At 37.0% G+C, this 18,928-nt stretch overlaps 1 protein-coding gene across 5 annotated transcripts in view; it reads left to right on the forward strand.

Annotated features, from left to right (window-relative positions):
* Window positions 1-1,427: 1,427 nt before the first annotated feature.
* LOC113225588 (amyloid-beta-like protein) overlaps window positions 1,428-18,928 on the forward strand; it is a 43,606-nt gene continuing 26,105 nt past the window's right edge. For all 5 annotated transcript variants that reach the window (XM_026457922.1, XM_026457921.1, XM_026457924.1 and 2 more), the window contains exon 1: window positions 1,428-1,445. In XM_026457922.1, coding sequence (XP_026313707.1) covers window positions 1,443-1,445 — 3 coding nt within the window. In that variant the 5' untranslated portion in view covers window positions 1,428-1,442. The remainder of the gene's footprint in view (window positions 1,446-18,928) is intronic.

An 18,928-nucleotide genomic window follows, 5' to 3' on the forward strand; every position in this document is an offset into this window, starting at 1 on the left:
GTGAGATTATACAGAAGTCAGAAGAGTATAATCGATCTTGTGTCTACCCTTTGTGGACTATGAGAAGGCTTTTGGTTCCGTCGAAACCTGGGCTGTCTTGGAATACTTGCAGCGTCGAAGTGTGGAGATGTCTATATAACGCCGCCACTATAAGTGTCCAAGTACAGGACCAGCAGTCTAAACCCATCCCATTACGCAAAGGAGTGAGACAGGGGGATGCCACATCCCCGAAACTGTTCACAGCCGCATTGGAGGATATATTTAACACGCTGGACTGGAAAAGTATGGGCATTAACATCAAAACCGAGTACATCTCACACTTGCGATTTGCAGATGACATAGTCCTAATGGCGGAGTCGCTGGAGGAACTACAGCAGATGCTGGACGGCCTAACGTCCGCCTTGCGACGTATTGGTCTCGACATGAACTTGGACAAGACCAAAGTCATGATCAATGATCACATTGACCCGAGACCCATAGTCGTAAATGGCCACCTTCTGAAGCTGTTTCCGAATACACTTACCCCGGGTAGATTCTGCAGTTAGGTAGAAACAATTTCGAAAAGGAAGCCAGGTGGAGGATTCAGCTTAGATGGGCAGCGTTTGCGAAGCTATGTCGAGTCTTCTCATCACCTATACCACAAAGTATGAAAGTAAGAAAGTATGAAAACAAAGGTTTTCAACCTTTGTTTTCAGTTTTTGTGGTAATGTGTGCCAGTGCGTCCTGCCTGTTATGATTTACGGAGCCGAGACGTGGACCCTCACGATACGGCTAGTCCACCAATTTAAAGTCGCTCAGCGAGCTATGGAACGGGCTATGCTCGAAGTTTCTCTGAAGGATAAAATTCGTAATTCGGAGAACTAAGGTCACCGACATAGCTCGTGCAATAAGCAAGCTGAAGTGGCAGTGTTTGGCCATATCTGTCGAAGAACCGATAACCAATGGGGAAAACGAGTTCTAGAGTGGAGACCGCGACTCGGCAAACGAAGTGTAAGACGCCCTCCGGCGAAGTGGAGTGACGACCTGCGAAATGTTGGTAGCGGGAAATGGAAGCGACAAGCTGGGACCGGGCGAAATGACGCACATTGGGGGAAGCCTATATCCAGCAGTGGACTGCGACAGGCTGATGATGATGATGATCATCTTTTAGCCTTTGCTATGATCGCAAAATTGCAAATCTTCTTCATTTTCGCTCCAAATATAGTTTGGTAATAGTGTAGATGTTAAGTATCACCCATTTTGTTATTCTTATCAAATAATATAGTCAAAATATTATCTTTATGAATGACAGCATCTAATACAGTTTTTTTTTTTTAGCAACTAATAATAAATAATTAGATTAACAACTAAGATTATTTCACCTTTTTCTTGTTGATGTATTGCAAAATAACACAGAAACGTTGAAACATTATATTTATTTGCAGATCCTCACCAACCGTTTGATGGTAAGTCATACATTAACAAGAGTCCATCAGGTGAGATTGTGATCGAGCAGTAATTAGTTTCCGTCTTTTTATATCATATTAAAATATAATTTACTTCTTGTATCTTTTTGTTATTTACAATTTAATATTTTATTTAAGGTTTTACCAAAAGCATTTGAATAAGTGTCACAAGAAAATAGTTTACTTGATATTTATTTGTATATAGTATCTATTTAAGACAGTAAAAAGCAAAATACACTTGTAATTAGAATGTACAATGTTGCGAGTTTATCGCCTTTAGTTTAGAGTTTCCTGTTATTGTATGTAAGTGTCGCTCAAGGACCTATCTTTAGACCAATGTTTTTTCTATTTACAAATATTCAATTTCAATGACACCGGTGTAGATTTCATGAACATTAATAATGTTTATTGTGAAATGTAATCAAAGCGTTTACATGAAAGATTGATATATCCATTTTAACATCAACATGGGCATCAATCAATTAATTACATCGCGCGAGGCGCTGTAGAGCCGCTATCGATAATCTCGTTCGACAGTCCTCGAATTTAATTAATGACTGAAAATATTATAGAGATAAATAAATTCAGAACTTTCGCATTTTGTTCATTGAATATTCACTTTAAAATTTAATATCTTCTTAATGTGCCGTTATTAATATCATTTATTTTATTCGAATTTCATTTCTCTTTTGTAATGTTCCCATTCGGTAGTTCCACAGATTATATAATGTATATTAAATAATTCATAATTTTTATTGTATAGATGCGCTAAAATTAGAATTGCTATGTTATTATGATATTTTAGTTGCTACTTTGTGACGTAATTAACATTTGTTAGTGTACATTCAAATTTGTGCTCTATATCTATAATAATAATGCTAATAATATGCCAGATAGCTACACCAATTATCCGACCTCAAGCAGGAAATCCCCCACACTGGGAGCACTACTACCTAGACCAGAAACAATATACAAAACTTCATTTCCAAAATCGGTCTCACTGGCATCTCGTCACCCAATGCCCTTAATGAAAACCACTAATAACGGGCTGCCAAGACCGTCAAACAAAGTCTATCTAGATTATTAAATTCGTCACCTTCACCTTCGACGAATATTTTCCTAAACATGAAGTTATTTAAGATGATCTGTCTACCCGTACCCCGCCCCGTCGATTCACAAGGCTTAACTTTCAAACTTATACGAGTACAAGGAACTCGAGTGCCTCTCCCAGTGCATATCCTCTGTGTACATCCTTTGTACGATGGCAAACTTCCAAATGCCTACCCGTCCAAGTTAGAGAGAAGTTACGAACTCGTATCGGAGTTTCTTGTCACAAATGCATGTCGTCACCATATTGATGGGAAATCGATGCAAGGAGACACATTACCTTCATAATGCGATGTGTTTCTTGAAAACAGACATTTACTCTGTTCGACTTCTTTAGCGCGGCCAGTTTTAGCCATTTTTAGGTTAATAAAGCAGCGCACTGGGGAAACCCTGTATCCATAAACCACAAATTACACCCAAACTCACGAGAGAAATAAATGTATGTCATATAAATATTTATCCAAGCCCAGGAATCGAACCCGGGACCTTTGCATGGCAGTCCAGCATGGTAACCGTTGAGTCACAATGGCAGTCAAGAATCGTGCGCCTGATGGTAAGCGACACGCCTGTCCATAATAGTTAAAGTGCCACTCAGAGATTTCAATCAGAAAGATCTCAGGGTCACACTGCGCCCGTTTGCCCTGAGACGTAAGTTCACAATTACCTGCTGCTAATAACTAATAATCGTGGCCGAACGGTTATCACCGGACTACCACGCAGAGGTCCTGGGTTCGATTCCCGAGAAGTATGTGTATGGCCTACATTTATTTCTCTCGCGAGTTTGGGTGTCATTTGTGGTTGTCTATGTGTGTGTACATGGCACCCGAGACACAGGGTTTCCCTAGTGCGAGGCTATGAGTGTGTTGCATTATTATTGTAGTTACTTATTGCTTAGTGGCAGAAATAGTTTAGGTGGCAGAAATAGTTTTACTTGTCTGGACGTACTCCTTCATAAGGAGCTCCGCTGTTACTACTTATTCCTGATTACTTATCAAGAAAAAAATTCTAAAATACATTTCCGTATAATTACGAGTCCAAAACTTTAAATATAAATATAATATTTAGCTTTCTAGTAAATTCAAACAGGTTAAGCGATTTACGAGGTAATTAAATTAATTTATCGGCGTTCACTTGGCCCTGTTCGTGAAATACCTTCAAGCCACGGTAAGTTATGTGACAGGCGTACAAATTGATTCGTTCAATTTGCCATCACTTTTCTGTACCTTGGCATGAAGGAATATGTCAAGAATGTCTTAACACTGGTATGATATCGCTTCAAAAGCCAATCATATTCAATTATTAATACAAAGATGAAAAGAGAGAACTTAGAAAAAAATTATTCTATCCGGCTGGATTTGAACCAACGTATTCCAACAAATCGTACCAGACGCTATGCCAACTAAGCCACGGAATGAACTAGCGCACCTTAAGAATGTTTGCTATGTGTTTGTTGCAGATGTCCGTGAGAAATCTTTTCAACAAAATTAAGTGAAGCCAGTTTAATTTTGAATTATCTAATTTAACTATCTAGAAAAAAGAAACGAAATATGCTCTAAAAATATTTAACATAAAATAAATTCTATGGTCAAATACTTTTTATTTTCACAAGAAAAAGCGAGCCTAGGTAAAGTAAAAAAAAAAAAAACCTTTTTTTATCACCACCAAACATCCTTTGAAAGGGCAACTCAGAATACCTATACCTTCTAGAGATTATGCAAAAATCCGCGACTTTTTCTTCGTTTCTTTCGTTTAGGAGACAAATGGTGTGTCTGTCAGAGCATTAATCATGTGACGTCTATAGGTGAAACGGAGTCACCTCGAACCCGCATATTTCAAGATATTTTCGAATGATTCAGACTTTATTTTACACTATTTTCTGTCTGCGACGTTGTTTTCGTTTAAGACGATGATTCCCAAAGTTTATCAACCCCCAGGGGTTCATTCAAATCAACAAGGGATTCATGCAAAAAAAAAATAGAAGGAGAATGAGACGTCAATGGGGGTCTACGGGAGTGCAGGTCGTGCCCAAAGTTTTGACTTTCCATATACGAAATAATCCACTCGACATACATATTATCTATGTGCAGTCAACAGCACATCACGTACTTAGAAGATCTGTCAATGTACAATTTGATACCCACATGCCTATACATAGTACTTTCTTATAATAGACACATACAAATGTGTAAGAAGTAAATATTTCACGACGAACATGATATTGGGATACAGAAATGCATAAAATTTAACAAATGTTTTTTGTTAAGTGTCTTATTATACAGTTAAACTTGTCAAAGTGAGAAGCACTGTGCCAGCAGTTGAAAACACATTTGAAGTTGATGTAAAAAATCAATATTAGAAAGGTATGAAGTCTACACAAATCAGAAAAAATGGTTAATAGATTCAGGCGTTACTTTGCGGAAATCCATGTTAATAATAATCTCAGTACATAGTACTAAAAGTAAAACCGACCTCAAAAGTACGTTGAATTACGTCTATTTGCTAAGTTTTATTGAAATATCCTTAAATTCGCCACTATACAGGACTTGACACTGTAGATAACAAAAATCGGTTGTCACTACTCAAAGTATATGGAGAGAAAAACGCCTTGGATTGGAGAAATAGCAAAATCAACCATTAAAATAATTGCTCTTTAGTAAAATTTAGGCGCTATTAATAAAAATGAATCTTCATGCGTGAACAGCCACCCTTAGAGGTGGACGATTTTCTTCAAAATGAAATGGGACCACTATGGAAGTGCCCCCTTTCCAACAAAAAAAAAAAAATCATGAAAATCGGTTCACAAATACCGGAGTTATCGCGTAACATACAGTCGAATTGAGAATCTTCTCCTTTTTTTGAAGTCGGTTAATAAAAATGGAAGTAAATTAATTTGCTACTCTGCGAACCCAGTGAAGGTTAAATCGTGCAAAGTGGCTGCGCTTGTGTTGAATATTTTTTCATGCAGATAATTTTCCCACCCTCCCCTACAGTCACTAACACCACCACCAAATATACCTGACACGTGTTTCGCCTCTCCAGGAGGCATCCTCAGGGGCTATTGCTTGCTGGACGCTCGGCCGAAGAATTTCATTCTTCTTTGATTAATTCTTCGGCTAAGAGGCGAGTAGTAAATTTTATTTACTTCCATTTTTAGAAAGAAAAAATGGGTACATGGTACGAGACATAAGTTTGGGAACCTCGCGTCTAAGATTGAAAAGTACTTTGTGATTAATGAGATTATGAACTACTCAACAGTAATCAGCACAATTCTAAACTTTCTCATTTGCAACTTTAACGGAATGAGATTATAAGCGCTTTCTCACCTGTGTCATCCCTTACTGAAACATTTTAGGTACAAATGTGTTTCTATCTACATACGTAGTGATTGCTACGCTTATATTGTAGCAGCAGTAGAGCTCCTTGTGAAAGAGTTCGTCCATGGAAGTACCTTATCCAATGTGAGCATTACTGCGTTTCAATTTTGAAGGGGTAAGGGTTCTGGTGAAATTACAAGCACATGGAACTTGTCAACTTATGTCTCAGGGTGATAGACGCAGTGGCAGCGTCCGTCAGATCTTTGCGAGTTAAATATCTAAAAAATTTTGATAATTATAATGTCTAATGTGTCTTACAACATTCCTGCTACATAACTGCTTTTGTAGCAGGAATAATGTTTCCTTTCTCAGTGCTGGCAATGAAACTTGGTTATGTACAACAAGGGGTCTTTTATGAAGGATTAGGCCTTAACACGCTACACTGAACCAATACAGAATGTATACGCCAAATATACTACACGATTGAACGTAGGAAGTAGTTTATTACATTATAACCGTAAAGAGCTTCGCCGCAAACGTTTAGCCCTCTTCCTGCTAGTGAAGTGTAATAAAAAGGAGCGCTGTCGAGTATGCGGGTACTTAGCGTTCCAGTTTGCCTCCCATAGCCTTTATTAGGGCTACCAATAATTTGTAAACAAAGAAATTGCATATGTAGTCGTATGCCGCTCGCATAAACCACAAATACTTGTGTAAATGCACAAAAACCACAATATATCGTCAGCGTTTAAATTAAAATATTTACGTCCTGTTTTAAAATTCAATTTTGCTTTGGCAAAATTAAATTTAAAACAGGACGTAAATATTTTAAAACAGTTGTGAAAAAGTAAAACGTGGTCCACTGAAAAAAATTTCGAAATGGCTCTTTCGCCTTTTCTACAAAACATCGACGATATGCAATTCCGAGCTTTCGCCAATATCACTATAGCCACGGTGGAAATAATTTAGGTTTTATAGAGTATACTACAGCGGTGCTATATGAAAAATGTTTTTACAACTTTCAGGCGCCTTGCATCTAGAAGAATTGTAAGAAATATATAGTACACAACGCTGCTGAATATTCGAACTGATAACTTAACTCCATAGTCTGTCTTTTTTTTAAATGGAGTAAAATGACAGTTTATTGCGCAAAAGTGTTACCCGCTTACAAGCAGCTAGTGACTGCAGTCGATTCTATCAACTATCGACTGAATGTTGGGTGACGCTTATGCAATAAATAGCCAACTTGTTTCATTTTAAAGGTGACCTATCACAATTTTTTTTCCGAAATAACGTTTGATCGAACTTTCATTACACCGAAAACTGAATTATAATGAAATCGTTCAAACATTTTTGGCAAAACTTTACCTTCTTTTACAATTTATCGATAAAACTGTCGATAATAACTACATGAATATTTAAAATTTTATGAAAACTGGCAATCCTGTAAATGTCACTTTAATCCGTCTTGGAAAAGGCAGACTACGCGTACTTTTATTAAAGTCCTCAAATTCAATATTATATTATATTTTCACTATAAGTTGCATAATATAATTTGGTTAGCGGCAGCCCTGAAAACACGAGTACTTAATAGAGCCGACAAGGTGACAGCGCCAGTGCGCATCTCCATGCATTTGCATACAGCAGCAACTGCTTTTAATTCACTCTCACCTCGTGTCTTGAGCACAACTTTCTATTATGAATGGTAGAAACCTTAATTAATTCTCCTTTTGTATTGCTTCCCAGAATTTAATTTGGTTTCATTTTGCTCAGTGCGGTTTGAACATTTGTGAAGTTTGTAAACAATTCAAAATGTTGGAAACAGAGTACATATACATAATTTTACTTGTTCGAACATTGCCGATTTCGTAACTTTAACGGAATAACATTAAAGTACGATTTGATTTAACAGTCTATGAAGACTATAACTACAATATTTATTGATATTAATAATTAAAATTTTGCTTTGGAGACATGCCGCCGAAATTTTAATAGAATCTTTGTCCTGCAGAAGCGTGTTATTAGAGCAATATATATATTGGGCCCCAGAGTGTCTAATAGATAAGTTTCAAGACACCATCATCATCATCAGCTTACAAGTATCCGCTGCTGGACGTAAGCCTCCCCTTGAGCACGCCAGCTCTCCCGGTCTTGTGCCTATCTCAGGGCGTCCGTCCATCTTGCCGCAGGGCGTCTCACAATGGGCCCACACTAGGTTTTCCTTGACGGGGTCGCCATTCCAGAACAAGTCTGCTCCATCGGCGATCAGCCCTCCTGCAGATATGTCCATCCCACTGCCACTTAACCTTACTGATTTTGCAAGCTATGTAGGTCACTTTAGTGCCCTGACGTCAGAGACGTTTTAAGATATTAATATTACTGGTGCAGTTTATTTTATTTATGAAAATATAATTTATGAAGATAGTATTTTTTTCACAATATGGACATAACAATTTACGTCATAATTGTATAACAATTCGAGGAATGAAAATAACCTCGCTGTTCTTAACAGTCTTGTTTACAAAATCACAAATACATTTACTTCATCTTCATAGATGTTTCCATAATAAGATTCCGATTGTTTGTAGTGAAACAAAAACTTTATACAAAAATACACATACCAAGTACTTGTACAAAATTCTACCGGATTGATTCATTCTTCATAATTTCTCATTGCGTACTTTCCGTAAGAAATGTTTTAACTGGTTATTGTTTAGGCAAACCTTGGAGGAACGCTTTATAGTGTAGTTGTATGTGGCTAATGCTTTGTGTGTAAAAATCTGCAAGAAGTTTTAAAACTGGAATGATATTTTTGAATATGGCAGGCTGCAGGAGAATATTAGCGGCGCTGAGAAACACTCCGCCATTGTGCTGAGTTACAGACCTTTATATCTCCAACCACTATTCTCTGTTACTAAACTCTGTGTAAAGTAGTTTATTTATTTATTTGAGATAAATAAGCAATTTTATTATTATCTATTTTAGATTCTCGCTTCACCCATGTCAAAAAAAAATTGAATTTTCAAATGTGAAAGGCGGTATTCCTAAGCAGTGACACCGGCCGTCTGGCCGGGGTCAGTGACTCAGGTGCAAGAACCGGTAAACAATACGTGCCGTTATTGTTAAGCTTCTTCAGAGTTTTTTTACATATGATATTTTAAAACAAATATTGTAAACGATAAAGTGAACCAAAATCTACTTACAAAGAGCAACCCCTAAAGAATTCCGTAGAAACTCTTTCCTAATGGTGACACTTTTTTTTCAGGCGAGTCTGCCTAAGGCTGCTAACAGATTGATTGCTAGTATGCAGTTAATGCATGAAGTCAAAACCGACTTCATGCAGCCGACAGAACTATAATGATCTTTTCAATTCGGAAGCGAGAACCATAGACAATAGAATTTTGATTCAGAACAAAAAAGAGTGCTTTGTGATATGGTTTATGAAATTATAATTGATATATTAATAATACAGGAGTAGAAAAAGAATATTCAAAGATACACCACCAACATAACATAACAATCTTAAAACAACACAAATAACACAAAATAAATCTTAAATCAATCACAAAACAAACTTTACACGTAATATGTTCACCCTACAAGATACCAAGTCGCTACAGGTCTATACAACACTAAAAAATTGTAAAATTACAGCAATGATTAATTATAATGGGTGTACAGATAACAAAAAAATTGCTTGCACATACGAATAAACTCATTGATGTTTTTTTATATGAAATATGACTAACGTCTTTGGTTGTGTATGACTGCATGAATCTGTTCGGGGGGGGCATACTTTCCAAGATTAGTTCGGCTACTATACGAAACATATGTGTTGGAAATGGGGAAGTTGCCACGATTTCGTTTAACTAAAGTAAACGATTCTTTTATGGGGAACTGCATACGTTTTTACAACAAGATTCCGGAGAATATATTAAGATTATCATTACCTAAGTTTAAAACTTACATTAAAAGTATTTTAAATGCAAAGTCATATTACGAAATTGAAGAGTATGTGTTAGATAAAGATGTGTGTTATAGAAAGACAACATTAAAATAAATCAATAAAAATTTAAATATAATGAATAGCGACGTCTCTAGTCGGGGTCGGTAGATGTAAAGGTATCTAACTGGGTGACGCAATATCATAGATTTCTCATAGATGGCGCTACGGCTAAAAGTCGTTGAAAAAACCACATACATAGATACGACGCAAGCACATAGAAAAATTCGTGAGGTCCGCTGCCTCGTTCCGTGGCTTAGTTGGTATAGCGTCTGGCACGATATGCTAGAAGACGTCGGTTCGAATCCGGTTGGATCGACGGATTTCCTGAGTGTTCGATCTTTGTATTAATAATTATAGCAAAACTAGTGAGAATATCAATTCAATAAAAATTTAAAGACAACATGAGTCTTGTTCCACACAATTATGATTCAAAGTGTATTCTATAGCATTTACGTTTATTTGAAAAGAGCAATCCCTAGAGTTTCTTGCTCGTTCTTCTCAGGGAGGTCAGCGTAGTGAACTACGCTGACTACTTCGAAAATGACGTTTTCAAGTTTAAAAATTTTACCCATACAATAAATGATTATTTGTCTTCGACTTTGACTTTGGTTATCTACAAATATCTTTCCTAGAATTTGTAAACCACTCTCCTAAAAGTTATAACTTTGTTCTAACGAAATAGGCGATTGCATTTTTTTGTTTACGTAGTGGAAACCACTGTAATTATCAACGTTGCCAGGTCGACAGGTTTATAAATCGGTGAGTTTTGCAGTTTTGTTGCCAACTGGCTGCGGCTCAAGCTTTTCCAATGGCCATGCTTGACGATATTTTCGTGTAACTTTGAAAGGGAATTATTATAAAGTAACCTTTATGACATCTTTCTTCAATAATTTCACCTAAAGACCAGGAGTTACTTATTGAAACAAAGTACAATACAATATAGATACATCATTTACCTGGTCTCAAATGAGTGAATTCCCTGTGTAATGAGTTAAAAAAGTAATGGCATTCAAAATTGTTGTTCATGATTCTATTTCTACAAGGTTTAGTATTTTACAAATATTGCTTTGCTAACTGCATTTTTTCATAAAAGAAAAACCGGATTGTAGTATATAGTAATGTAATTTATTTTAACTGGAAAACATTTAAATTTCAAATCATTATTCCAGTACAATTAAAAACTAAAACGCTCGCGCCCGCCATTTTGTCGTCTTTTTTATATCCCTTCTAATCTCACTCCGACTGTGCAGTCTTACTAATCTAACTTTATAAATTTCGACTCATTCGAAAACCAGAGTCCGACGCGATTATACAGCGGAAAGAGCCTAAATACATAATATCATTATTCAAAAGAATTTTTAATTCTTATTTCGTTTTGGAAATATAAAGTCAGCGAAGAACAACGAACAATTGTCCTGAGAATAAGCAGTCGTGCACATAGGACTTTGTTCTACGGATGAGTCGATTTACTAATTTTATATCCCAGATGTGTCTACGGAATCATTTCAAGCTGTCCAACTGTGTCGCATTCGACGGTTGACCTCTTTCTGGAAGTTGGCTCGCCTGAGACGTGGTCACTTACTATGGGCCTCATAAAAAAGATCAAAGTCAGTCAACGCGCTATGGAGTGAATAATTTTCGGCATTTCTCTACGTGATCGAATCAGAAATGAGGAGATCCGTAGAAAAACGAAAGTCACCGACATAGCTCGAAGGATTAGTAAGTTGAAGAGGCAGTGGGCAAGGCACATAGCTCGTAGAACTGACGGCCGTTGGGGCAGAAACGTTCTCGAAATGACACCACGAACCTGGTACAGGCAGCGGGTAACAGATGGATGCACGTCGCGTCCGATCGGCTAGTCTGGAAATCTTTGGGAGAGGCCTATGTTCAGCAGTGGACGTCTTCCGGCTGATATGATGAAGTGTGGTGGCTTCGATTACGCTCCATTTACCACCTTATTATGTCCCCATGCGCGTTAAAACCATAGAAGGGCTTCTGATAAAGTTAATTAAGTCGAAACAAATTTGATTGTTATATTTCTCTGTCTTCAAAAGCCATGTACGTGGCTCTATCTGGAATAAGATATAGAACGCAACGAATTATTTACCTTATTTGTGTAAATTTATTCTAAGTTATTCAATATCCACATTGCCGAGTTAGAAAAATCATTTTAAAGTCACAGCGAAGTTGGTGCATAAGTAGTCAACTCGAGTGTCCGGACACTTGGCAAGTGTCGCGAGACCGCTCCCGGACACCGACTTCACATATTAAAAAGACACTTCGGGCTCGTAGAGGGAAAATGTCGAATTTAAGTTACTTTTAAGTTCACTACTTAAATGTTTGTGGTTGGGTTGGTGTACTGTTTGACACTGTTATCAAAATAATCACTGTATTTTCTTAGCTTAGTTAAATATGTAAAGAAGGCTTATTTAGTCGCAGTAGAGGACCTTGTGAAAGAGTTTGCCCAGGGAAGTACTTCCACCTTATCTATTTCTACCGCCAAAGAGTAATGTTAGCATAACTGCGTTCCGGTTTGGAAGGATAAGGGTGTTGGTGAAATTACCTGTCAACCAAGTAATGTATTATTGCAAAAGTGATTGAAAAAACGAATGATTTCCAAATATTGTCTATTCCTTACTAAAAATAGGAAAGAGATAACGCTATTTGAACTATATAATGCCATCTCTTTCTTTTTTGATGTTCCGAATCGTCTTATCGTAGTATTATTATTATTTCTTAACGTGTTATTTACACTCAGAGAATTTTGACTTTTAAATATGTATGTAATAATATAATCTATTAAAATTACGTTGTTTTCAATAATTATACCGCATTTTCATGAAGAAAAATAAATAAAACAAGCTGAGTCTTGATAGTTTCGCCAAGGAGCATATAGATGGCGTTGTCATAATTTTACGAAATAAACATCGCGTATTTTTATTTAACGAGAAATTATTTACTATGTGCTATAAATAAAAAATAAACAAAATATTGAAGGGATATATGTAAATAAATAAGTTCAACTTAACTTTTAATATTTCCAAATCAATATTAAGACAATAAAACTGAAAATAATATTGTTTCCACTGTATCCGTGTAACTATTTTAAGATTGCTAAATTTGACATAAGATCAATATTACTTTAATGTTAAAGTCGCGTCATAGTAGGAACTGAGTGAATGAATAGTCACAAAGCTGCCAATAAAACATCGTAGTTTTAATTTTACAATAAGCTTACTTTAAGCGCGTTGTACGAACAGTCAATGTAAGGTTAAAGGATGATTCACGCTACACCGTGTCGCGACCGGGCCGGGCCTCGGCCGGGACACGTCCACCTTGCGCCGGTCGGCCCAGTCATTCATGTTACACCGGGCTGTTTGAGTGTATTATTTGCACGAAATCTGTGTTATGTGGTTTTTGTCAGCCAGTGATTTCATCTGTCGATAGACGTGACGCTTATGTAAATATGCAATTTTCACAATGTAAGTTGAAATAAAACTTACTACTTACCAGATTGTTTTATTTCGTCTGAAATTGTTTTCCAAATAATATTTTTGTATTTGTTATCTAAATACTTAGGATGGCTCATGTCGTAAATCACAGGGTACTTGCGCACACATTCTAATAATTTTTCATCGTCCATTTTGGTGTTGAGCTGCTCACCTCACTAAGATTTGACGTTGACTGCTCTGCGGGCGCCCGGGCGCATATGTTCATGTTACAACGTGTTGGGGCCGGACCGTGCCAGAGCCGGGAAACAATACCCACCGACATTTCAACGCCGTGCCCCGGCCGAGTCTCGGCGGCGCACGGCCGGGACACGGCCGAGTCACGGTCAGGCATGAATCACTTCATACAAAAAGTATACCATAATGTTTGACCGTGTCCCGGCCGGGGCACGGCCCGGTCGCGACACGGTGTAGCGTGAATCATTCTTAAAGTAATATTGTTTTAAGAGGTTGTGGTAGGTATATATTAGACGAAGTGAGTGACAGTGCGCCTCAGATCTTTGCTATTTAAATCTCTCAGTGGCACTGCGAATGTTTTAGACAGGCGTGTTACTTACCACCAAGCACACGACTTGTTCGTTCCGTAACTTGGTATCATAAAAACACACGTTACTGCTTGGCGGTAGAAATAGGTAAGGTACTTCCCTGGATGAATTGTCGTCAACCTATATTACGTCGTACTACAGCGCACGTGTCTGCTTTAAGAGTTGACCACTACCCGCCGCATAATAATGCTGATTTGGAATTTCACACGTTTTAGTAACTGTAGAGGTACTTGTGAAAGATTTCACCCAGGGAAATTCCACCTTACTTATTTCTGCCGCCACGCAGTAATGAGAGTTCGGTTTTGAAGGGTAAGGGTGCTGGTGATATTACGGGCATACAGGGTGAGGGACGCAATGGCAATGCTCCTCAGATCTTTGTGATTCAACGCACTGAGTGGTACTGCAACTGCTAGGGATAGGCGCGTCGTTTACCACCAGGCGCTTGTTCATGCGAACACGTTTTCCTGGGTTGTGAACCTTCTTCAACGTGCAGACTTATCATTATGCTTTTTTCGTTTTTAGTTAAAGGTGTTGTTATTAAACTTATCAATAAAAGATGATCTTTCTATTGTGAAGCAATCGCTCTGCGTCTACCACCGTACATAAATAAATTTGAATAATTAAATTGGAAAAAAATATACCTATTTCAGAATTCGTGCTCCATAATTTATTTTCAACCGAACTCGTATTTTTTTAACGACGGTAACAAAACATGATGAAATCGGGTTTCGGAAATGAATTCGCTTTACGGCATGTCGTGGAAACCTTCATAGAACTAATTATAAGAAACATTTATATAGCCGACATAGGGATATTAATGTTTGCCGTGATGCTTTTGCAGCTTATTGATTTACGAATTATATTTCTTTTGTTTCTTTTACGTTCGAATTGAGTGCCGGTAGACGAGTGGAAGAATCTTTGTGGCCGCGTGTATCACTTTTGTGGGAACGAGAGTCCTATCATATACATACCTATTGTTAGGTTGCAATCAAGACCAGCCGCCGTAGCATGGCTACGCATGAGAGTCGCGACGCGTGCGATAAAAAAAGCGCACCCTATTGGCTATCTAAATTAGATATGATTCAGACAGCCAATAGCGCGCGCTTCTTTCAGTTTTACCGCGCGTGTCGCGATTATCATGCGTAGCCATGCTACGGGGGCAGGTCGCATTTTGCATACTACATTGTATATTGTATCATACTCGAACAAATTACATATTAAATAAGGTTATTGAAATGTATCACTTTTACAAACTGTTACATAGAACATGTTATACATTTTGGAAATAAATTCAAGTATTAATAGTTCTTCTTCTTTTAAACGTTATGGCCCCATCGAAATAATCAATAATTTCGCCAATGTCCAGTAAAAACGACTATATGCGGTAGTTTTATATCAATAATATAAAAATTATGGCGGACGCCATTAGCAAGGCCAGTACCTCCCAATTCCACTCAAGTATTCTATAGTCCATCTGTTTAGGTACTTAAATAAATGTAAACAATCTTGAGATGTCTATTTAATGAAATATACATTTATAAAATGCTTTTCCCTTACCTTCAAATACAAAATACAAATATTTAGCTTCATATGAAATTGCATGCCTATTTTTATATCTATTGATTTGTAAAGCATGTGTTTCAATAAAAAGATGTATCAAAATTGTTTACATTTAGTTAAGTACCTAAACAAATGGACTATAGTTAGAGTTGTTATTGTTGAGAAATTTGAATTACAGATGACATTTTACTTTTACATCAGTGTTGCTAATTAATATTTCTTAATGCCATAGACTGTATCGTAACTATAGGCTTTACATGTAATCTGTCATCTGTTGTCATCTTTTGGTATTATTGTTGGTCATAGCCAATACCGCCAAAACAGCTATTCCTCGATGATGTTTGGCGGTTTTGGCGGGAAGAAATTTGTATAAATAAGCGCAGAATCCTATCGGGTCTTTTTATTTTTGTAGTCTGACTGAAGAAATAAACCATCACAAGCGAATTAAAAGGGTATATAAATTTAACTAAGGGACTGCAGGATTCAAATTTCCCTATAATTCTTTGTCAACTATTACGGAGATGGAGGAGGTGACTGTTGTTTAGCACGTACAGCCCCTGGAGCAGGATAACGCCTCGTTTGGTCCAAAGAACCTGATGTTGTTGTATCAACCCCTGTCTTAGCATGAACATCCCATCCTGAAGTCCAAGTTACGCGTTGATATTCAAAGGAATATCATAGTATACCGCTGGATCCAAATCATTATGCTTAACTCTAGGTCTTTTCTTGTCCCTACGATGAACCATCTCACGTTCTTTTTCTCTAAGATCCCTTTTTTACAATTCCGTATTCTCCATCTTTAAAAAATAACATCGACTTCACCCAACTTTTTTAATTTTCGTGCTAATTTCAAAAAAGGAACGTTATTTGCTTAGGAAGGAGTTCTAAGTTAAGAAATAGAAATTAATTTCGAAAAAAGCTATTATCTACCCTAAAATCACGTATTTGCCGAACCGGCTTTATGTAATTCAGAAATGAAAATCCGTCGTCAGTCAAGTGGATTCGAACCGGTGACCACCAAATTACGAAGCAACCGGTCTCCCACAAGCCCCATGTATCTGTAAATGCTATAATCCGAAAATTTATTAGCACCCGTTTAAAACATCAATTGAGCCTTTTTAAATCAAATGCTTTACCAAAATCCGAAGTGATGTTTGTTCTATTAACAATAGCGTAGCGTGTCAAGTGCAGTAAATGTCACATAATGTAGCTTTTAACACGTTTCCGTTCGCTGTTAGAATGACCAACATGTTTTTTATAGAAGGAATAAAGTGTACCATTGTCCAACCGATATAAAAATTCATGAGAAACCTTGAGTCGGTTATTTGGAAGTTTTTATTATTGGATTCTGTTGACGAGTCAAAACATACTAACAGCTAACTTGGAGAAGCAATAAAATGATAAATAATCTGTAGCAATTAGGTACAATGAACGGTACTGTAGCTTGGAGACGGATTAATTACAGTTTCCTTGAATTTTAATATAACGAGATTTTATTGATTCATACATTGTATTACTCAGAATGAAATAGAATCATTTATTTCATATTATCAGTGTCTCAATATTACAATTTAAATTAGATTGTCACGGATAATGTTATTTTTCTAACCTACTTTAAAAAGACGAGGAGGTTCTCAATTCTCTATTTTTTTATATATATGTTACCTTAGAATAATAACGCATAGAATGATAGTTTCATATCAAACGAACTGTCACAAGTGAGGCAAAAATCTAATTCATGTAGGCTAGTTTTAGTAGTAGGTTAATTTTCGGTTTTAGTGAATATTTATATAAAAATACAAGTTCAGAGCTAATTGATTTATTGCATAAAAAAAAAATACTACAAACTATATAAATCAACAAACTATGGGTTGTACTATGCTTATTTTTACTATTACCGAAAAGTTTGTAAGTCACTAACTAACAAGTGTAATACTATGCATCTGCGGAATATCGAAAATAACATTAGGTTGGACCCTAATACGTTTTGGTCTTACATAAAATCGAACAGACTATCAACTAATCCCACTGTGTTTGATAACCTTACCTCGCAAAGAATACGAGTTTGCGAAATTTTTTAAAGAAGTTTACTTACCCACAAGTCCCAATTTGTGCCCCAATGACGCCCTTTTGGCTTCACAACTGTCCCCTCTTTCACAAACCCACATGCAAACCACTGTAGACCATGTCCAGTATCCGACATAAGTAAAGTTATGAAAAAACTTAAACCTAAGTAAAAAATAATAGTAAAAGACTGTAGATGCGTATTCGTTGAGCCACTACATCACATAATGAACTTGTCTCTACAACACAAAAACGCGTTACTTCCTTGTGGAATGTGATGTTAGTATCCATTTTATGTTTGTCTGACGTATTTTTACACTCATTTACCGCACATTTCGTCATTTTTAGCTAAAATTTTTGATCTGTTCGCGGTGCAAGTTGACCTTGAGCACTGAAGGCCCGCCCGCTCGTGTAGGCCCTTTTGGCGCGCTTCAATTTGCCTCACTTAGCGTGTGCGGACTAGGTTTCTATGCGTTATTATTCTAAGTATGTTACGTGATAACTCCGGTGAATTAAAAAAAATGAAACATAAATATCATTTATTGCAGACAATATACAGTCCATTTTGTTAGTATAAAAATTACCAAATAAAATGAACGAATGAATGAAATATATTGAATTGATTACATAATTAAATGATTACATGATGTGTGATACTTGGTAAGTTCACAGAGCTCCCAGGATGTGAAGTTCGGTGAACCTAGCAAGCAGATCGGAGTCCCACCTATGCCCTATCATTTTAAGAATTCTGTTTGAGCTCTCTCGCATTCTGCGCAGACAGGATGCCACCTTTATACGTATTAGTGCGTAAAAATCCTCTACACTAGCATCGGCAAACATGCCTGACGCACTGCAGTATCGAGGAAGCCGAAACAAAGCTCTAAACATTATTATACATAATGCGTAGGGAGTTATAGGCCTTCTGAGTGAAATCGACCCATAGGCTGCTCGTGTAGAATGTCTGGTAGTATGCTTTAAAAAGCGTTATTTTGACTTCAGCTGTACAACGAGCAAACCTATGAGTCAGAATATTTCCCGGAACTGACAAAGCCCTGCATTCCCTTTCTATGTCCAAGTTGTCATACAAGTTTTCTGTGACTATGTGCCCAAGGTATTTAAATTGTTTTACACGGTTTAATGGCACTCCGTTAACAAATAAAGGTGGGATATTGTCTAAATATTTACTGTTACCTTTAAATAACATAAATTCACTTTTCTTTCCGTTGTACCTCAAACCCTGCAAAAGTGCATAATTCTCAATAACTTTCAGTAATTTCCTCAGGCCACCAATCGACGGGCTCAGCAGCACCATGCCATCGGCATAGCTTAAGTTATTCACACAAACATCGCCAATAAAACACCCAACATGCATGCTGCTGAG

Source organism: Hyposmocoma kahamanoa, unplaced genomic scaffold (assembly GCF_003589595.1).
Source record: "Hyposmocoma kahamanoa isolate Upper Pololo Valley unplaced genomic scaffold, ASM358959v1 168, whole genome shotgun sequence".
NCBI classification, from domain to species: Eukaryota; Metazoa; Arthropoda; class Insecta; order Lepidoptera; family Cosmopterigidae; genus Hyposmocoma; species Hyposmocoma kahamanoa.